Source organism: Gracilinanus agilis, chromosome 1, assembly GCF_016433145.1.
Source record: "Gracilinanus agilis isolate LMUSP501 chromosome 1, AgileGrace, whole genome shotgun sequence".
NCBI lineage: Eukaryota > Metazoa > Chordata > Mammalia > Didelphimorphia > Didelphidae > Gracilinanus > Gracilinanus agilis.
The window spans coordinates 771496153-771518912 of record NC_058130.1 but is presented as its reverse complement, the minus strand read 5'-3'; the positions used below and the strand labels follow the sequence as shown (position 1 = coordinate 771518912).

Genomic DNA, 22760 nt, shown 5'->3' with positions numbered 1-22760 from the left:
GGAGGGAGGAAGGAAGGAAGGAAGGAAGGAAGGAAGGGAGGAAGGAAGGGAGGGAGGGAGGGAGAATGGAAGGGAAAAAGAAGAAAAGTCCTGCCTGCTTATATTTAAATTGGTGAATGTACACATATCACCCCAGGCCCATGAAAATCTGCCTTACCCAATAACCCCCAATCTTGGCCCCCAAACCCCAGCTGGCACATTACCTTCCAAGAAGAGGGAGCTGGGGGCCCCTGAGGCTGGAAGGCAATCAGGTCTGGTCCTGTGTATGTATGCAGGAGCTGGGCCTGGTATCGGTGCTGAAGCGTGTTCAGGACACTGGACTCATTGAGGCTCTGCAGGGAGGCCAGGTTCTCTGCCAGATCCAGCTCCGGAGGATTGGCCTAGAAGGGTCCTACAGTGAGCCCCTCTGGGCTCCCTCTGCACCCCCTAGACTACCCAACCACCTCTCCTCCCTTGGGGCCTCCAAGGTGGAAGGGTGTGAGACACCCGCTGAGCAGTTTCCAATGGACGGCTAGGGCCTGCTGTCAGTCTGGGCCCAAATACAGAAGGAACATCAAAGCCCTGACATAAATGAAAAGCAGGGAGAGACTGGCAGCCCCCAGGGAACTCCCCGATTAGTCAATTCTGCTTGATCTGGCATTCTTCGAATTTTGTGCAGCAGCTGGAGGGGACTTCAGAAGTCCTAACTCTGTAACCTTTTCTTCCCACAGAGCCACAGTACGATGATAACGGATGGCACGGGGATGCTGAGGCCCTATAGGAGTGCCTTCTGAATCCTCACAGAGAGAGATTCAAGTAATATACCAGCCACTTCATTCTTCATTCTGGGGTAAGGTTTCAGACACCTCAGCCACTCACAACGTGCCAAATGTGAGTTCAAATCTGGCCTTGGACACTTCCCAGCTGTGTGACCCTGGGCAAGTCATTTAACCTCCATTTGCCTCAGTTTCCTCATCTGCAAAATGAGGATAATAAGAGCACCTACCTCTCAAGGTTGTTGTGAAAATTAAAAGATCTAGTACCCAGTGTCTGGCGCAGGCATGGCATTGGTCTTCTTCAAATGAAGGACGAACAACATTATTAGACCACCACTGTCGAAGGGCAGGCACCAGGGACGTGCCAAGGAGAAATGCTGGAAATACTCTAATCCTTCAAAGAACTCACACATTGAGAGAGGAACACCAGAGTGGGGTCACCTAGTAGTATACTCGCATCCAGAGTTGAATGAGGAACCTCTTTACAAGTGGTCATCCAGACTCTGCTTGTAGACACCCAGGGACAGGGAACTCACTGCTTACAAGGCGTTTTGGTCATTCCACCTTGGAAAAGCTCTCATTGTTAGGGAGCAGCACCATAAATCAGGGAGAAATCAGCCTCCATTTCTGCCCACTGGTCCTAGTTCAGGCCCTTGGGGTCATGCAGAACGTGGCCCTATAGCCATCCTTCAAATAATCATCCTTAGCCACAGATCCGGGCATGTTTAACCACCAGGGGCCCTCCAACCTGAAGGCTCATCTCCCTCCCTTCCTCATGGGCCAGACCTTCCTCAGATGCCAGGAAAGACGCTTTGTACCACTCAGTGGACTTCTCCTGATGTCTTAGCCCTTACTAGGCTATAATCACCCTAAGAGCAGGGACTCTGGCTTCTCTGAATCCTACATCTCTCCATCCCCTTCCCAGGAGCCAACACAATCCTCTCAGCACAGAGGATCCTCAATAAATGCATCTAGTATTTTATTCAGTTGGATTTTAAATTAATTTTTTCCTATAGGAAATAGGGCACTGGACAAGAACACTTGAGTTCAAATCCTACCTTAACACTAACTTGCTACATGTCCCTAGGTAAATAACTCAATCTCTCTATGCCTCGATTTCCCCTTCTATAAAATGAGGGAATTGGACTTGAAGACCTCTGAGGTTCCTTCCAGCTCTAGGTCTATTATCTTGAGAACATTATGTGGGAGAATACAGCTACCTTCTATAACATTACTCAAAAAAGACCTCAGACATCTGAAGAGCCTAGTATGCATCTAGAATTCATGAATATTTCTAGATCTTTCTAAGGATCTTTTTTACTAGCTGGAGGTCTGTGTTCTATAAGATAAAGCACTCACTTCCTGGATAAGGGTCATGGTTAGACGAGATGGCCTGTGCAATCTTTTCTATCTCACTCTGTCACTCTGTTGCCCTCCCCCGGGTCATTTGACCCTCCAAAGGAGAAGACCACTGGCAAACGTTCCAACTTCACGTGGTAGACAAAGGAAGTGGCAGAACAAGACAGAGGGGCAAGAAGTTTCCCAGTGGGCTTGGGATTCCCATTGGGAAGTACCTTCTCTTGCCTTGCCTTGATGAATTCCCTTTCTTTGGAGACCCTAGAGCTGCTTCTCCCAAGCCTCCAAGGGAGCCTGGTCCCAGGTTCTAGAATCCTGAGTTTGATGTACAAGTCTATATTCATACAAGTCAAGAAAATCCATAGAACCTTGGGCTGCTCCATTTTGGACAGCACAGAGTTCCGAACCAGTGGGCTAATGATCCCACTGTTCACTGCCCTGGTCAGACCCCAAAAGAAATATTAAGTTCCATTCTGAGCACCTCACTTTAGGGCAGACATTGCAGAGTGAACAGAGGAGGACAACCAGGATGGAGAAGGGCCTTGAGCTTAATCAGTTGAAGGAACTGGGGATGTTTAGTCCAACTAAGACTCAGAGGGGATACGAGAATTGTATTCAAGCATGTGACGGCTTGTCGAGTGGAAAAGAAACTGGACTTCTGCTTGTCTCCAGGAGACAGGACCATGGTGGGAAGAAGTTACAGAGAGGCAGATTCAGACTCGGTGTCAGAAGAAACTCACTAACAATGAAAGGGAGCCAAAAGCGGTGCAGGCTTTGTGTCTTTGGAGGCCTGTGAGCAGAGATCAGATGACCACTTGCCTGGGACATCTATCAATTTATAGCATTATAGATGGAAGAGATCCAAAGGGCATCTGGTTCAGCCCCTTTATTTTACAGATGAGAAAACTGAGACACAGAGAATTTAAAATGATTTGGCCAATGTTGGAGTCAGGTTGCAAAACTGGGTCCCCTGACACCATCCCAAACCCAACACTCTGCTGTGGGGGAGAAAACTGTTTTCGAGTCTTGGTTGGATCAGACAGGCTGTCCAATGCCCTCTATCTCAGAGTCTGTGACTCTATGATCCATCCCTGAGGCATCTGACCTTCCAAAGGAGAAGGCCATTGGCAAACTTTCCAACTTCACATGGTGGACAAAGGCCTGGCCTAGGGAAGAGGCAGAACAGGATAGAGGGGCCAGGCAAAGAGTGTCTGAGTAGGCAGGACAGCTGGTAACAAAGTGGGTCGAGTGCCAGGCCTGAAGCAGGGAGGACCCAAGATCAATTCTAGCCTCAAATACTTCTTAGCTGTGTGACCCTGGCCAAGTTATTTAACTCCAATTACCTAGTCCTTGCTGCTCTTCTGCCTTGCAACCAATACTTTGTTTTGATCCTAAGGGGATTTTTCTTTAAAAAGGCTCCCGATGGGATTGGGGTTTCTGGAGGGAAAAGCCTTCTCATAATTAGAGGGGTCCCATGAGGACAGAGAATCAGGGCGAGGGCGCTGGAACTGCGAGGACTTACTCGATGAACGTTCTCTTCGTCCACTTCAGTGATGGATTTGTCTGCTTCAATGCAAAGTCTCACTCGTCCTGCAGCCAGCTCTGGGGTCCCCACATCCGGCTTCAGGACAGTTGCTGAGAGGGTAGCCCCAAGAAAAAGAAGACTGGGTCAGGGGGCTGCATACCCACCGAGATGAGGGAGGTCTGGGGAGTGGAGATGGGCGAGGGGACAAAAGTATTATCTCAGGAAGAGGTAGATGCAGTTTGCTTCTTCCCCACAGAGTCTAGTCACATTAGCTCGAATGAAAAGATATGCCTGGAATTCTGGAACTCAGAGCTTGGAGAGCCCTCAGAACAGGGAATCTCAGGACTAGGAGGGGGCCTTGGAATAGGCAACATCAGAGCTGAGAACAGGGCATGTCAGAACTGTTTGAGACATTAGAGCCATTTAGTCCAAATCTCTCATTCAACAGCTGTCAAAATTGAGGCCCGGAAAAGAGAAGTCACTGGCAAAAAGGTCACACCAGTAGCAATCACAGAACTATGGACAAGGTGGCTCCCAGGGGCCCAAGCCCACAAGTTACCCATTGTGAATCCTTCCTTCTGAACCAGCCAAACTTTCTCTGCTTCATACCATCTGTCCTCTAGTTCCTGGACACAAAGACAGTGAAATAAGGGGTTGATTTAGCAAGCAAGAGAGGCAAAGGATGATAAAAAAAAATAGCTGGCATTTATTTCTCTAGCATTCACTATGTGCCAGGCATGATGCTAAGCACTTTACACATACTATCTCACTGGATCCTCACTTTACAGATGAGAAAACTGAGGCAAACAGGTTAAGTGACTTTCCCAGAGCACAGAGCTAATAAGTCTGTATTTATATTATTTATATATATTATATAATAATAATTATAATAATTAGCTAATAAGCTAAATAACTCTGAGGCGGAATTTGAACTAGGGTCTTTCTGATTCCAATCCTGGCTCTTTATCCACTGCCATTGGCATCTCATACTTCAGGACCTCAAACTCAAATGCCCCCACACTTTTTGGAAATCTTTTAGATGTGGCGGAGATGTGTGTTATTTTTGTGAATTAATTTACACCAATTCATTTCTATGGTCAAAGCTGGGGACTGCCAAGTGTGCCCTCCTTTGGCTGTATGTGCCACTCAAGGATCAGGAAAGACTTCCTAGATTAGGCTGTATTTGAGTTGGGCAGAGCTGAAGCATTGTCAGCGGAAAGGAGGTGTGTTGGAGAGATGGTACACAGGAGAAAATGATGAGAGGGTCTAAGAGGTGAAATTGATGGGAGATGCTGAGAGGCTCTAAAGAAGTGAAATTAGCAAGAGATGCTGCAGAGGTGAAATTGACAGGCCATGGTACCATCTTGGATCTGGGGAGTAAGAAGCAATGAGGGACTGGGAAGATGGTGGTACCTTGGACAGCAATGAGAAAGGTGGCAAAGGGGGAGGATTTAGGGGGAAAGAGAATGAGCTCTATTTTGGATATACTGAGTTGAAGGGCATGCAGTGTGAGGTTTCTGAAAGATTGGAGGTCAACAGAGGAATTGTGGGAGGACATGTAGATTTGAGAATCGGCACTATAGATTAGTCCTAATACTCCAAGCTTTGGAGGAAGAGCCAATCTTCACTGAACAATTTCAATCATTTCATTAGCTGGTGAAATAAGGGTTTTGATCCTATATGTGTGTGTATTTGTAAATACAAGCGCATCCATGTATGTGTATGTTTTCAGTCACTCAGTCACGTTTGACTCTTGGTGACCCCATGAACCGTAATTATTCATAGAGTTTTCTTGGCAAGGATACTGGAGTGGTTTGCCATTTCCTTCTCCACTGGTTCCTTTTGTCGGACCATCAGAGGTTAAATGACTTGTCCAGGATCACCCTGACTCTAAATCTGATGCCTTGCTACTACATCATGCATCATCTTCTGGGCAGCAAGATGGGGCAGTACATAGAGGATCAGGCCTGGAATCAGGAAGACCTGATTTCAAAACTGATTTCAGATACTTCCTAGCTCTGTGACCCTTCAACAAGTCACTTCATCCTATTTGCCTCAGTTTTCTCATCTGTAAAATGAGCTGGAGAAGAAAATGGAAAACCACTCTAGTATCTCGATCAAGAAAACTCCAAATTGGGTCACAAAGAGTTGGGCATGACTGAGCAATGTGCATCCGAGTCTAATTTTCCACCCTTGTCATTCTACATTTTTGAGTTGGTGCTCCTCATTGGTGAGGGCACTCCATAGCTGTTGAAGGCTCCAAATATAATGGGCTGGGTGCCAGGGCTGGACCACCCCAGGAAGTCTTGGTCCATACACCCCATGGCTTAGGGACTCCTCTGCATTTTTTACTTCCAGAACAGAAGGAGATAGAAAGGACCTGAACTTCTGGAAGTATTTCCCCAAAGTCCTGAAATCCCAGGGACGTTCCCAGACTATCAGTTGGGAATCTCTCTGATTCTTCAGGCCACCCATACTCCTCCCTCCTCCTCCTCTAGTGACCCAAAAGGGGGCTGGCTCCAAGTGCCCAAAGCCCTACACTGCCTCCTTTGCCCAGCTTGCCATCCCTCCCATAGAAGAGAATTACTCTGTTCTCCCAGTGGAAAGTTCTCCTCTGCTCTTCCCTATCCCCACTCCAGATTCTGTAGCTTTCTCCAACCCCACCCTGGCAACTCAGCATTCCCAGGGATGGCAACATCCTCACCTTGTCTGAATGAGCACTTTGGCCTCTCTCCCCATCTTCCTTCTCCTCCTCCTCCTCCATCTTCACTGGAGTTTCTTTGCCTTCCTTCTTGGTTTCAGGTGCAATTCCCTCTTTCTCTGTGGTGGGAGATCCATGGATCTCCTTTCCTTCTTTGAGGAATTCACTCCCACTTTTTCCCTTTTGATGAGGATCGTCTTCCTTTCTCTCTTCGTTTTGGGGACAGCTCCCCTTCTCATGATCCTTTCCCAACTGGCCCTGGGAATCATACTCCTTCCCTAGCTGACTTTGGGGTCCACTTTCCCTTCCCACCAGACTTTGGGGCTCACTCTCATTCCTCACTTGAGTTTGAGATTCATTGTCCTTCCCCATCTGACTCTGGGACTCATTTCCCTTCCCCGTCTGACTCTGGGACTCGCTCCTCTTTCTCCATCTGTTTAGGGACTCGCCCCACTTTTTCATTTGGATCTGGGTTCTGTCTCCCTTTCCTGCCTTGCTATGGGCCTCCTTCCCCGTCTCCACCGTGTCTTTAGGGTGACCTGCCTTGCCTGGCTTGCCTTGGGGCTTATCCCCTAACCCTCCTTTTGGGTGGAGTTGGCCTTTCTCCTCCGTTTGGGGTATTTGGCCTTTGACCTCCTCCGTCCCTTTTACCTCAGCCTCACTTCTCTGCTCTCCCTCTTTGGAGTGGGGCTCCTCTTTACTCTGGGGCTCACCCCCTTTTAGCCCCTTGGTCTGAGACACCTTGCCCCACTTGCCCAATTTGATCGGAGGCTTTTCACTCTTCTTGGGAGGCAAGTCTGTGGAGCCTGAGCTGCCAAGGCCTTGTGGCCTCAGTTTCTCTACCTTTTCGGCCGAGGCCTCAGTAGCTGTCTGAGGGTCACGACTGTCCCCTGGAGGTTCGCCCTTCTTCTCACCCTCCAGCTCTGGAATGGAGGGTGGAGGCTTATGGGTTGGAGAGTCACCTGGGTGAGTCCTCTGCTCTGGCTTGGGTAATTCTGAATTTAGCTTGGCCACCATCAGCAGGACGTCGCTGGTCTTCCTGGCCCTCTTGAAGGGTTGAGGCTTCCTTGGAGGAGTCTCCATTGTGCCCTTCTCTTGAGGTTTTTCCCCATTAATGCTGCTCATAAGCACTGGCTCGGGGCTGGCCATCCCTTCACTCTCATTAGGAATGTTCGCGACAACAACGCTGGGGCTGGGGGATGCTGGGTCAGGCTGGCCACCCTGAGGACTTTGCGTCCCTGAGGGGGTATGGCTTTTATTGGCAGAGCTGTCACTATTTTCTGGGGCCTACGAGAAAAAACAGCATCCAGTTAGACTTTTCATTTGGACCCTCCTGACAGGACCTTCCTGGCTCCCTAGTACAGAAGTTCTCCAACTTTTTTGGTCTCTGAACCCCGTTACACTTAGTTTTTTAGACCCTTGCCTTTTGTATTAAAATTAAAACTAAGTCTCAGTTCCAAGGCAAAAGGAGGGTAAGAACTAAGCAATAGGGGTTAAGTGCCTTGTCCAGGGTCACACAGCTAGGAAGTGTCTGAAGCCACATTTGAACCCAGGACCTCCCAACTCTGGGAGGCCTGGCTTTTCAGTCACTGAACCACCTAGCTGCCCTATCCCTTGACACTCTTAAAAAATCATTAAACCTTTAAGGGACCTGAGTTCAAATCTGTCTTCAGATACTTCCTAGCTGTGTGAACCTGGGCAAGTCACTTAACCCCCAACACCCTTATTGTTTTTTTGCCTTGGAATTAATACTAAGGGGGAAGCTTAGGTGATTTAGTGGATTGAGGACCAACCCTAGAGAAGGGAGGTCCTGGGTTCAAATCTGGCCTCAGACACTCCCTAGCTTTGTGACCCTGGGCAAGTCACCTAATTCCAATTTCCTAGCCTTTACCACTTTTCTACCTTGGAACCATACACAAGATTGATTCTAAGATGGGAGATGAGGGTTTAAAAAATATATAGACCCCAAAGAGCTTTACTTTACTGAATTCTATCTATCCATAGTTGTTGTATTAGAAACTAAACCATATAAATTTGTTCATGTTTGTTAATTCATTTTAAAATAAAAATAATAAATCATTCATCAATAACATTAATAATTCCTTAAAATGAAAAATAACCATTTTATTGTCATTATTTGCCAGGTACTTTGCTAAGTGCTGGGTAGCCAGGAAGAGTAAACACATGACCGATATTTAAAAATCCGTGGCCTTGTCCTACCTATTCTTAATCTCCCTAATATCTGTCTTAATAAAACACAGTTGGATTCCCATCTGCTTCTGCATTCGATCTCTCGCAATTTGTTCTTTTGGTCGAAATATACGAAAAAAATCCAAACTTCCACAGATACGTACCTGGGAAAGGGAAACCTATTTTAACCAACAAATAACTTTTTAATATTGTAAAGAATTGAGGCAACTAGATGTCACGATGGTTAGAGCACTGGACCTGGAGTCAGGAATATTCCTCTTCCCGAGTTCAAATCTGACCTCACACCCTTACTAACTGTGTGACCCTGGGCAAGTCACTAAGCCCTTTTTGCCTCTGTTTCCTCATCTGTAAAAGAAACAGGAGAAGGAAATGGCAAACCATTCCAAGAAAACCCTAAATGGAGTCACTAAGAGTCAGACATGATTCAACAATGACAACAATATTGTAATGAAAACAGTTTTCACTTTGGGCCCTCAGAACTCCTGCCCTAGTTGGTTATAAGCTCTCACAGGGCAGAGACAATTTTTGAGTGTCTTTGCCTTCCTTTGTACAGTGGGTAGAATAAGAACTAACTATGAGTCCAGAGGACCTGAGTTCGAATTCTATGTTTGACATTTAGTAGCTGTGTGATCCTGGGTAAGTCATTGGACCTCTTTCTTCATTTGTAAAATGAGGTTAATAGCACTTAATTCATAGGGCTGTTGTGAGGATCAAAAGAGATTGGTGTGTGTTAAGAGCTTTGTAAATCTTGAAGTGCTCAGTAAATATAAGCTATTATATTGCTGTTGTTATCCTCAACAACTAGGAGAGTGCCAGGCACAGAGTAGGCACGTAAGTAAAAAGCATTTATGAAGTACCTACTGTGTGCCCAGCACCATGCAGTTCCTGTCCTCAGGTAGCTTACATCGTCTTGGTGGAGACCACTTGTATAAATGTTCAGTCATGTCCAACTCTGTGACTATATTGGGGGTGTTTTTAGCAAAGATAGCAGATTCCTTCTCCGGCTCATTTGACAGATGAGGTTTGCCATTTTCTTCTCCATTTCATAGATGAGGAAACTGAGGCAAACAGGGTTAAGGGACTTGCCTAAAGTCAAACAAAGAGGTTTGCCATTATCTCCTCCATTTCATTTTATAGATGAGGAAACTGAGGCTAACAGGGTTAAGTGACTTGCCCAGGGTCATAACAGCTAGTTTACTATTTTATTCTCCAGATAGCTGAGGAAACTGAGGCAAACAGGGTTAAGGGACTTGCCTAAGGTCAAACAAAGAGGTTTGCCATTGTCTCCTCCATTTCATTTTATAGATGAGGAAACTGAGGCTAACAGAGTGAAATGACTTGCTCAGGGTCATACAATTAGTTTGCTATTTCCTTCTCCAGCTCATTTTAGAGATGAGGAAACAGAGGCAAACAGGATTAAGGGACTTGGCCCAGGGTCAAACAACTAGGTTTGCCATTGTCTCCTGCATTTTATTTTATAGACGAGGAAACCGAGGCTAACAGAGTGAAGTGATTTGTCTAGGGTCACACATCTGGTAAGTGTCCAAGACCAGATTTGAACTCAGGAAGAGAAGTCTTCCTGACTCGAGGCCAGGCACCTCATCCCCTGTACCTCCCAGCTGCCCTCAGCACACCACACAGTAAGCACTTAGGGAATCCTTTATTCATTCATTTGTCCTAAGTCCTGGGAGGTAAGAAAGGGGAGCATTCCAGACTTGGGGGACAAACTTGGGGGAGATGACAGACAGTCTGCGAATGACAAGGAACAGCTAAGGAGTCTGATGTGGTCGGAATGCCAGAAGCACTGAGGGGAGCCGTGCAAACCTGCCTGGCCTGGCCAGTAGAGCCAGAGAGAGGAGGGCTTTCAGGAGTGAAGTGAGGAGGGGGCTTCCCAAAGGTCTCCAAGCAGGGGCTGCAAGACTTGGTCAAACCAGGGCGAGGGAAAGTCAAACCCTGCCCCCTCCCCGTCAGATTCTCTCCAATTCAAGTCAGTAAACATTTATTAAGCACCTACTGTGTGGTGGGCACTGAGCTAAATGCTGGGGTTACAAGAAGAAGCAAACGACCGTCCTGGCCCTCAAGAATGCAGCTACCAAGACAACACGGATTTCAATCTCCTCCTGGCTGAGAATGGGCTCAAGATGGCACCGAGCTGGGCTCCGGCTTGCCAGGGCCCAGGATCCCCAGGCTCCTCGCTAGGGCCCTTGTGCCACCCCATTGGGACTCGGCCTCTGACTCTGCTAGGAGAGACTCTGGCCTTTCCCAGCTGGAAACTAGGCCTGCGGGCATCTGTCCTCGTCTTCCCCAACCAGGAGGCAGAGACTAGGAGAAATGCTTCTCGTCGTACCGACTGGCACACGGGCTTTCTTTATAAGCTGGGTAGGCAGTGCCAGTCCTCTCCACTGAGGCACCTTCATTAAGCGCCCGCTTCAACGGCAAAAACCCCTCCTGTGGGCGGGCATGACCCTCCCCGGGCCCTGGAAAGTGAGGCCACCCCAGCACGAGCTCTGGAGAGCCTTCAGAGAGCTGGCGAGGTCACCTAAGGATCATCCTCCTGGCCATTATGGCAGGTCTGGTGACAGGCTGGATGTCTGTCAGCCAGGGGCCAGCCTAGTAAAGTTAGAGAGACTTAGTACCAGGCTGGCGCAGAGGGCACAAAAGGGCTGATGGGGGAGCCACAAAAGAGCCAACTTGGGCTTCCTAGAAATGAGAGCTCTCCCAAGAAGGGGGGGGGCGTCCTCAGGAGACAGCAGCCCCCCAGCAGCAGTAGCAGGCTGACTATTTGTCAGGGACATCAGAGCATCCCTTCCAATGCTGATTCTGGGATTCTATGACTCTGAGGCCCTGGAATGATCACCACAAGATTACTGTCCTTTTCTCTTTTTTTTAAACCCTCATCTTCCACCTTAGAATCAATACTCTGTATGGGTTCCAAGGCAGGAGAGCAGTAAGGGCTAGGCAATGGGGGTTAAGTGACTTACCCAGGGTCACACAGCTAGGACATTTCTTTCTTTTTTCTTTTAACCCTCACCTTCCACCTTAGAATCAACACTGTGTATTGGTTCCAAGGGGGAAGAGTGGTAAGGGCTAGGCAATGGGGATTAAGAGACTTACCCAGGGTCACACAGCTAAGAAGTGTCTGAGGTCACATTTGAACCCAGGACCTCCAGTCTCTGGGCGTGGCTCTCAATCCACTGAGCCACCCAGCTCCCACCCACCTCCATCATTTTTCCTTACTCAGAGATTCAGGCATCCATCCTGCATCCATCCAGCCCTTATCAACCAATAGAAGGAATTCCATAGAAGGTCCCACTGGGGGTGACAATCAGCAGGGTCCATGGGCCCCAAGATGCCTCTCACTCAGGGCCTGGTGGTGGCATTTTCCTAATGTTTATGTAGATGCTACTTTGGGTTGGGTCTCTGCCAAGAGGACATTCTGACATCATTCTTGTCAGAAAATTGGACTCTGCCCAGGGAAGTAAATTTTGCCTATTTCTTACCTAGAACAGAACTGTCATTCTCTCTCTGTCTCTCTCTCCTTCTTTCTCCCCACTCCCTTCTCTGTCTCTGTCTCTGCCTCTGTCTCTGCCTCTGTCTCTGCCTCTGTCTTTCTCTCTCTCTGTCTCTCTGTCTTTCTCTCTGTTTTTCCATCTCTGTCTCTCTTTGTCTCTCTGTCTGTCTGTCTGTCTCCCTCCTGCTCTCTCTCTTTCTCTTTTTCTCTCTGTCTCTCTCCCCTCTCCTCCCTCTCCCTTTCTCTCTGTCTGTCTCTCTCCTTCCTGCTCTCTCTCTCTCCCTCTTCCTCTCCCTCTCTTTCTCTGTCTCTCACTCTCTCTGTCTCTCTTTCTCTCTCTCTGTCTCTGCCTCTGTTTTTCCATCTCTGTCTCTCTTTGTCTCTCTGTCTGTCTGTCTCCCTCCTGCGCTCTCTCTCTTTCTCTTTCTCTCTCTGTCTCTCTCCCCTCTCCTCCCTCTCCCTTTCTCTCTCTCCTTCCTGCTCTCTCTCTCTCTCCCTCTTCCTCTCCCTCTCTTTCTCTGTCTCTCACTCTCTCTGTCTCTCTCTCTCTGTCTCTGCCTCTGTTTTTCCATCTCTGTCTCCCTTTGTCTCTCTGTCTGTCTGTCTGTCTGTCTCCCTCCTGCGCTCTCTCTCTTTCTCTTTCTCTGTCTCTTTCCCCTCTCCTCCCTCTCCCTTTCTCTCTGTCTGTCTCTCTCCTTCCTGCTCTCTCTCTCTCCCTCTTCCTCTCCTTCTCTTTCTCTATCTCTCACTCTCTCTGTCTCTCTCTCTCTTTATCTCTCTCTGTCTCTCTCTCCCCTCTCCTCCCTCTCCCTTTCTCTTTCTGTCTCTGTCTCTCTGTTTCTATCTGTCTGTCTCTCATACACACACACACACACACACACACACACACACACACACACAAACACACACACACACACACACACCACATACTATGGAAAATAAAGCTACAAATAGGAACCAGATCTGTGATTTCTCTGCTGTAAAGAATTGCAGGGTCACCTAGGAAATATATGTCAGAGGTAAAATTTGAACTCAGGTCTTTCTGCCTTGGGAAGCATCTCTCAATCCATCAATGCTGCTTCTAAATCTCCCTCTGGGATCATAGATAAAAAGACTTGTACAAAAATATTTATAGCCATGCTTTTTGTGGTGGCAAAAAACTGGAAAATGAGGGGATGCCCTTCAATTGGGGAATGACTGAACAAATTGTGGTATATGCTGATGATGGAATGCTATTGTGCTCAAAGGAATAATAAACTGGAGGAATTCCATGTGAACTGGAAAGACCTCCAGGAATTGATGCAGAGTGAAAGGAGCAGAACCAGGAGAACATTGTATACAGAGACTGATACACTGTGGTAAAATCGAATGTAATGGACTTCTGTACTAGCAGCAATGCAATGACCCAGGACGATTCTGAGGAACTTACAAGAAAGAAAACTATTCACATCCAGAGAAAGAACTGTGGGAGTGGAAACACAGAAGAAAAACAACTGCTTGAACACATGGGTTGATGCGGACATGATTTGGGATGTAGACTCGAAATGACCACACCAAAGCAACTGATCAATTCATGACACATGAAGAAATCAGTGGAAATACGCATCGGCTATGGGGTGGGGTGGGGTGGGGTGAAGGGGGGGGTGAAGGGGAAAGTAAAAAAATGAATCATGTAAAATAAATAAATAAATGAACAAATGAATGAATGAATAAATAAATAAATGGATGACTAGATAAATAAATAAAAGGGAGCTGGGAGGGGGGATTAATTAATTAATTTTTTAATTAATCTCCCTCTAGCAGTGAGGTGGTACAGTAGATAGAGTGCCTGTCTGAGAGCCAGGAAGACCTGAGCTCAAATCTAGGCTTAGATATATATTAGCTGTGTGAACCTGGGCAAGTCATTTAACCCCTGTAAATCCCAATTTTTTCATCTATAAAATGGGGGGAGCAATATGCCTACCTCACAGGGTTGCTTGCTGCAAGAACCAATGAGATACTACTTGTAAAGTGCTTTACACTCCTTAAGATACTATACAAATGCTGCTGACTGTTATCACTATTATCTGTAAAATTGAGGTCACATCTTTTCCCAGAAGTTGTTAGGAGGCTCAGAGAAAATCCTGGCTCTAGATGGGCTTTCTAAAAGTATGAAGAGCCATGTAAGGGATCCTGGTCATGGCACAAACACAAGATGGCCAGACCCACAAGGCCTGAGATCTGGCCCTCTTCAGCAGGGCTGAAGTGTCCTTAGCTGGTCCCAATCAGTCCCCACCTCCACACCTGTTTGGATCTATGTTCCAGCATTCCCAAGTTTTAGTTCTGTGCCACGGGCAAGACCCATGACCCGCTCAGGGCAAGGACTACCCTGAAACTCAGCCCCCCACCCGGGCCGCCCCTCACTGCCCAGCTCGCTGCTACTCTGGAGCAGCCAGTTGCTTTCCTGGCTCATGGGAACCCAAACCAGCTCTTTGAGCTAGAAGGGGGCCCCCATGACCATCCAGCCTCACCAGAACTGAGGAAAGATGCCCTCTGGGACCCTCTCACCGCAAGTGATCTTCCAGTCTTTGCTCAAAGTCTTGTCCTAATGGGTAACTCAGTACCGTCCCTGCTAAGGCACAGCTCTTCTTTTAGGGAAGCTTTTCCTAGCAGCCAGCCTAAACCCCCCATTTCTCCTGGTTCTGCCCTCTGGGGTCAAGACTCTTCCGAGAACTTGTAGACTCCGCCAGACTAAAGCGTCTCCTTCCCCAGCCTCTCCCCCTCGCCATGGAAGGAATAATTGGCAGCATTTGTTCAGAAGGGCTCAATGGCAAGAACAGGCATGTGGGAGCGACTCGCACCAACGCCAAGCCACAGAGAGCTATTTGGGGTCATTTCAGTGGAAGCACCACCATTCTCCCAGGCATCCCTGGTTCAGAGCATCACAGGAATCCCTGGCTCTTCCCTCTCCCTCCATTCCACCCCCACCCTCTACAAACAGAGCCCACCATTTGCCAAACCCACAACCTCTCCCGAGGGTGTCCACTTCTCTCCACTGCCCTCAAGTTCAGGTCCTTCCCAGAATCATTGAAGTTCCAAGATGGAAGTCATCTGGTTCAAGACCATATAGACCTGGGGGCAGCTAGGTGGTTCAGGGGATAGAGCACCAGGCCTGGAGACAAGAGGTCCTGGATTCAAATCAGGCTTCAGATACTTCCTAGCTATGTGATCCTGGGCAAGTCATTTAACCCCTCACAGCTCTTCTGCCTTGGAACTAATAGACAGTATTGATTCTAAGACAGAAAGTAAGGGATTAAAAAAAGACTATATAGACCTATTGTTGGGTTCTCCTATTTAAATACTTCCTGAACTCATCACCTAACCTGTATATGCCTTGGTTTACTCATCTGTAAAATGGGAATAAAAAATAGCACCTGTTTCACAAAGTTCTTCTGAGGATCAAAAGAGTTAACCTATGTAACGTGCTCTCCAAACCTAAATGTATTATGAAGATGTCAGCCAACTATTATGGTGGTGGTTGTAGTTTCCCTTGGGAAAGCAAGTGACTTATCCAAAGTCATACTTTATCTTAAGTGAAAGAGAATCACTCATCACCTCTCACTTGGCATATCACAATAGCCTTCTTACTTTTCTCCCCATCACCTGTCTCTAATTCTTCCTCCAATTAGGCACTTATTTAATATTCCTGAACAATTATTTTAATTCATGCACTCTCCTACTCCAGAATTTTCAGTGGCTCCCTATCACTTGTAGGAACAAATGGAAACTTGGTACTTAAAGACTTCCCTGATAGAGTTCCAAATTCCCTTTCCAAAATTATTTTAAGTTTCAACCAAACTGGCCTTACCTGGCACAGAGTACACACTTAATAAATGCTTATTGGTTGATGATGAGTTGTTTTCCCATCGCCCTCCCTTTGCCCAGGCTATTCCTCCTGCCAGGAAAGCACTTCCTCCTCCACTCCATCTCTTTAATAACCTTCAAAGACCCCCTCAGGCACCATATCTGGGTTTTCCTGTTGGCCCTGGGTACAAGTACTTTTTCCCTCTCAGATGGATTCCCCTTTCCCAATCTGTTTACAAAGAGTCACCAACTCACATTTTAGCTCTTGTGATCCTCCTGAGTAAGCGCTCTCAGTTCCTACAACTACTCCTTGAATGGGTTAGTTGCTCCTTTTTTTAGTCCTCACCTTCCATCTTAGAATCAATACTGTGTATTGGCTCCAAGGCAGAAGAGCCATAAGGGCTGAGCAATGGGGGGTTACGTGACTTACCCAGGGTCACACAGTTAGGAAGTGTCTGATACATAATCTTTCTTGAACTCGAATGCCAGTGAGCACTGATAGATGGGATTCTGCCCTGGGAATTCTCTACATCCCTAGCTCTAAAAAAATCCTGGACTTTCAGTCATGAAGACGCTGGGTTTGAATCCTGCCCTGGACCCCAGTTAACTGTGTACCTCTAGGGTGGTCATTTAGCCTTTCTAGGGTCAGGCAATTCCCTAAATTTGATTTAGTAACTGAGTCTTATGCACTCAAGATCGACATTGGTGAAGGGGCTTCCCATGCCAGGCATTCCCTATGCTGAAGAAATTCAGGAATCCTTCTGTACCCTCAGCATCTGGCACTGCCCCCCTCATCCTAAGCTCTTGAGAAATACCAGAACTAAATAGGAAAACAAATGGTGATTGATTGATAATTACTGACCTTTCCTGGGTGTTTCCATTTGCTTATATGGCTTTATATCCATGGGGCAGCTAGATGGCTCAATGGATAGTGCACTGGACTTGGAATCAAGGAAACTCATTTTTCCGAGTTCAAATCAGACATGCCTTAACTGTGTGACCCTGGGCAAGTCACTTCACCTTATTTGCCTCTATTTCCTCATCTGTCAAATGAGCTGGAGAAAGAAATGGCAAACTGTGTGACCCTGGGCAAGTCACTTCATCCTGTCTACCTCGGTTTCCTCATCTGTCAAATGCGCTGGAGAAAGAAATGGCAAACTAGCTGTGTGATCCTGGGCAAGTCACTTCATCCTGTCTGCCTCAGTTTCCTCATCTGTCAAATGAGCTGGAGAGAGAAATGGCAAACCACTCCAATATCCTTGTCAAGAAAACCCCAAATGGGGTCATAAAGACACAGACATGACTGAAACAGCTAAACATCAATGCCTTAGTAAAGAAGTGGGGGGCAGCAGGTGAAGAGTGTTGTATACTTTGTCAGACAAGGTCCCTTAGTTGATCAGTTGTGCTTAACTTCCTTTCTTTGTAACAAGGGAGGGTCCCATGGGTGCGTACTGAGAAATGGCCATGATTTTTTTTAAAGCATTAGTAAGAAAACTGTTTTAAAGCTAGACACGCGGCTTGTTATCTCTGCCAAGTGGATCACTTACTGGCTGTTCCTGGGGGCTGGCCAATGTCTGTTTTTTCCGTTTTGCTTCCTTGGACTCCTTCTCTGTTTCCCGGACCAGTTGCCTGATGAAGCCCCCCGGAATTACAGAGAAAAGGGGAGGTGGGGAGGATGGTGGGGGGCTCTTGTCCTCTTCCCTGATCTGTTTTATAAAGAGAGAAGAAAGGCAGAAATCGCATTGGTGAGCCAAATGGCAGCCATCGCCCAAGACGACAAAGGCCGTCATGGAGCCAGGGAGAAGGGTCATTTGGGGGACATACATGAACAAGGTCACGTATGAAAGGTCATCACAGAACACGGAGCAGGTGTCTCACACGGGATGCCTGATGGTCAAGGAAAACCCTGGCTAAGTTGGCCAAGCTGGTGGATGCCCTTCGTCCTTCTCCTCACTCTATTGGCAAACATATGCACGATGGCACGGAGCCAGCACTGGATCGGGAGTCATGAAGACACGGGGTTGAGGCCCACCTTTGGGACCTACTGGAAGAGCGACCCTGGACAGGTCAGAGCCTCTCTGAGGCTCAGGTTCATCCTCTTTAAAACAGGAATATGCTATGTTTTAATTTTTTAAAAATGATAACAGAACACTATTTATTAAATAATTTACATATGTGACATAAACATCAAATAGTAATATTAAATATTTATGATGTGATTCATGCAATGAATATTAAATATTTATTGAGTGACTACGAAAATGAATGTTTAATACTCATTGAATAATTAATATATCTGTTTAGTCAATAATTAATTTAATGAACACTAAATTATTTATTAAGTAATTGGCACAATTAATATTAAATATTTATTGAATATTAATTAAACTAATAAGAAATGTTTGTTCATAATTAATGTAATTGATATTAAATATTCGTTGAATATTAATGAAACTAATAAATATTTATGATTAATGTTATTAATACTAAATACTTGTTGACTATTAATGGGACTAATAAGTAAGATTCATGTATGATTAATATAATTAATATTTATTGAATATTAATGAGACTAATAAGAAAACTTTATAATTAATGTAATCTATATTAAATGTTTATTGAATATCAATTAAGCTAATAAATGTTTATGATTAATATTAATGTTTGTTGAATATCAATGAAACTAATAAATATTTGTGGTTAATATTAATATTTGTTGAATATTATATGAAACTAATAAGAAATATTCATAATTGATGTGATTGGTATTAAATGCTTATTGAATATTCATGAAACTAATAAGAAACATTTATTTAATAATCGCTATAACAAATGCTACTTATTAAATATTAATGTAATAAATACCAAACATTGAATACTTAATGTAAAAATATTAAATATGTATTAAATGATTAATGTAATGAATATTAAACAGGTATTGAATGATTAATTCAATAAATATAAATCTTTATTAAACAATTAATATAACATGTTTGTTGAATAAGTAATGTAACTATGCTAACTATTAAATAGTTAATTTGATTAATATTGAATATTGATTGCCTAAATGTTATTATCTATTGAATAAGTAATGCAATAAATGGATGCTTTTATTGAATAATTAATGTAACAAATATTGTGTTTATTAAACAATGTGTGTAATAAATATTAAATATTTGTTGAATGATTTTTCCTGTTGTATATAATAATTAAGTACTTAATTACTAAACAATCATCTAATTTAAGTGAGAATAGAATCTACCTCCTGGGGTTATTCAGATTCAGAACTGAAAAGGAATTTAGAGGCTCTCCTTGTCCAATTCCCTCATTTTACAGTGGGGGAAACTGAGGCCCTAGTGAATGACCTGCCTGAATTCAGTCAGGCAGTGAATGGCAGGCCCAGGCTTTGTTCTCCATATTTAGCTCTCTGTCCATCATCTCTGTCCAAATAGAAAGCCTCAAAGGACAGAATGCAGCATTAGCGGGGACCTCATCCCTGGGTAGGTCCCATATCACAAGGGATGGCGGAGATCTTTGGAAACTGGAAGGTACCAACCCAGTGGACGTTAATTCTGGCAGCAGCCATCGGGCCTGCAGGGTTCTTGAAGTTCTTACATAATATATCATAGAATATTAAAGGGAGAGGAGACTGTCTGATCTCCAATCCCTCATTTTAGAAATGGGGAAACTGAGGGCCACAGAGATGTCTTGCCAGAAGTGGCACAGTCAGGGCATGGTCAGTTGGACCTGAGCCTTCTGGGGCAGGATTTGAACCCAAGTCATATGGCTCCAGAACCAGTGCTTGTCTCTCCTGTAAAAGCCAGGCTGGTAATCAAGGGGGAATGAGGATCCCCTGGAGAGAGGGCTCGGCACCCAGTCCACTTTTCATCATGCTATAGAGGGAGCATGAACTGAGGACAGAGAGAGGCTACCAAGGAGGAAGGCACAGTGAGTTCCCAATTATTCATGGTGACAGGAGGCAGGAATAACTGAAACTAAGACTAAATATAGCTAATAATAATAACTAATAACAAGACTAAAAATAACTCTTTTTTTTTTAAACCCTTACCTTCCATCTTGGAGTCAATACTGCTCCAAGGCAGAAGAGTGGTGAGGGTAGGCAATGGGGGTCAAGTGACTTGCCCAGGGTCACACAGCTGGGAAGTGTCTGAGGCTGGATTTGAACCTAAGACCTCCTATCTCTAGGCCTGGCTCTCAATCCACTGAGCTACCCAGCTGCCCCTCTAAAAATAACTCTTAAAAAAACACCATTTTCATTATGTTTTCACCTGCCTCCCCACGACTGCCCCTCTCCCCAACAAAGGCTTTCAGCAAAGCTGCTGCCAGCGATGGGGATATCTGAGGGAGAGGCAGACTGAGATAGTGATGAGAGGATGGGAGGAATCAGGAAAACAGACCGGACTCCAAATCCTGCTTCTGACACTCAGCTGAATGACCCTGGGCAAGTCATTTCACTTCCATAAGCCTCATTTGTAAAATTCAGCTAAGGCTGAGATAAGGTAAGTGAGATGCCCAGGGGCACACAGTGTGGGTGACAGATGGGTCTGGATCCCAGAACTCCTTGACTCCAAGGCCAGCCCCATATTCCACTGGCCTCTCAGTGACTATTATTAGGATGGTCAACATCATTTTTTGACTCATCTCTTATTCCATTCCTCTGTCCAACATCCATAGGAAGTAGTAATGGGAAAGGAAAGGACAGAGAGACAGAGGAAGGCAGCCAGAGGAGCTAGAGAGGTCCTCTCTGGCTCACAAGGCTGGATTATGTCCAGGGACACAGACATGGCAGCAGAGGAAAGGGGCAAGTAGGAAGCACATTCTTCCAGTCATCGTGAGGCATCTTTTGGATGTCAGGCATGACCTGGCCCATCCCTGGGCATAGAGGAATAGAGACAAAAGGGCTCTGAAGCCCCAGGACACAGCTGGAGAGGTCTGTGAGTAGGGCTCGCCCATGAGGCAGACACCAGCAGGCAGGGTGACACTTTCCTTTTGTTCCCACAGGGCGAGGCGTGATGAAATGGCCATGATGACGTGGTGAGATGAGATGAGATGAGATGGGACTCCACACGAGACAACACGGAATGAGGCTTTATGGACACAGATGAGACATCGATCAGACTGTCCCTAGGACTAGACACACATTGAGACCACAGTGACAGGGAGAGAAGAGAGAAACGTCATTAGTCAGGCAGCAGAAAGGCTCTGTGAACTGATCCAACCATTCTGGTAACCAATATGGAACCATGCCCAAAGGGGCATAAAACTGGGCATATCCTCTGAGCTAGCAATACCACTGCTGGGTCTATATCCCAACGAGCTTGGACAAAGGGAAAGGACCTACTGGTACAAAAAAGATTTACAGCAGTTCTTTTGTTTGGTTGGTTTTGGGGATCTGAAATTTTTTTATTTAATTAATTTGGACTATTTTACCATGGTTACATGTTTCATGTTCTTTCCCTCCCCCCTCCCATAGCCAGTGAGCAATTCCACTGGGCTTTACATGTCTCATTGATCAAGACCTATTTCCATATTATTGATATTTGCTCTAGGGTGATTGTTTAGATCAGTGGTTCCCAAACTTTTTTGGCCTACTGCCCCCTTTCCAGAAAAAAATATTACTTAGCTCCCTGGAAATTAATTTTTTTTAATTTTAGTAGCAATTAATAGGAAAGATAAATGCACCTGTGGCCATCACCGCCCCCCTGGATTGCTGCAGCACCCACCAGGGGGCGGTGGTGCCAACTTTGGGAATCACTGGTTTAGACTAAGAGTCTACTGAATCTGGAGTTCCGGGTTAAGATGGTGGCAGAGTAGAAAGCAGCTGCTTAACCTCTCCTAACCCACACATACAGGACTCCTCAAGAGGACATAAAAACAAATTCAAATTAATGAAGGGACCCCACAACAGGGTGCAGCATTGAAGGTACATGGGATTGGGGCATTTCCATGCTATAAGGGGGTGAAACAGCTCTCACTAAAATGCGAGCTGAGCAACCCCATCCCCCACACACACCACCTACAGGGCCAAAGCCAGTGCATAAGAGTTAGAGCAAGTTTGGGGCATCCATTAAGTCCTTGACAGCTACCTGGGATCACCAGGGCCTGCTCCTGAGAGCAGCAAGACTGAAGACCCCAAGAGGCTAAAGAACATGCAGACTTTGAACACAGACCTTGAGCACAGGTGCGGACCTTGGGTAGGGACCCAGTGCAGAGGGCTGGATGACTATGGAAGCAGCACCCTGAGACTGTTAAAAGAGCTTCAGGCAGAGGAACAAGCAAGGGGATCACCAGGAGGCTTGACCCTGAGAACAACTAGACCTGAGACCTCTGGAGCCTAAAGAGCACAGACAGACCCTGGGCATGATAAAGCTGAAAGGGCAAGGGGCTCACAATGGCAAGCCAGAAACAAGAACCCCAGAAGAGAAAGATCAAGAAGAAATCTTTAACACTCGACAACTTTTACATAGGAAAAAATCCAGACAACAGAGCAAACAGCAGAGGAGAACAAACAAGTAATCATATCTAAACCTTCCCAAAAAAATGAAAACTGGTCACAAGCTCTTGACGAGTTCAAATCTGAGACTATGAGAAAGATGGAAGGGATCTGGCAAGAAAATAACAGTTTAAAAGACAGAATTTCTCAATTGGAAAGTGAGGCTCAGAAATCAAATGAATTGATAAGCAAATTGAAGACTAGAAATGACCAGCTGGAAGCCATAAAGAGCCAGATAGACCAGACAGAAAAGGAAAACCAAAAGACTAGAGCTGAAAACCAGACTCTAAAGGCTAGAATTGGGCAACTCAAAAAAGATGCCCCCAAATCAAAAGAATTGATAA

The 22760-nt window shown here is 45.7% G+C and overlaps 1 protein-coding gene across 1 annotated transcript in view; it reads right to left on the bottom strand.

Moving 5' to 3' along the window:
- Window positions 1-21036, bottom strand: part of MYO18B (myosin XVIIIB) — a 352648-nt gene extending 331612 nt beyond the window's left edge. The window contains exons 1-6 of the mRNA XM_044685471.1: window positions 20904-21036; window positions 17450-17608; window positions 6341-7624; window positions 4196-4262; window positions 3634-3746; window positions 204-380 (exon numbers count right to left, since the gene is read on the bottom strand). Of these exons, the coding sequence (XP_044541406.1) occupies window positions 204-380; window positions 3634-3746; window positions 4196-4262; window positions 6341-7624; window positions 17450-17608; window positions 20904-20948 (1845 nt within the window). The 5' untranslated portion in view covers window positions 20949-21036. The remainder of the gene's footprint in view (window positions 1-203; window positions 381-3633; window positions 3747-4195; window positions 4263-6340; window positions 7625-17449; window positions 17609-20903) is intronic.
- Window positions 21037-22760: the final 1724 nt, after the last annotated feature.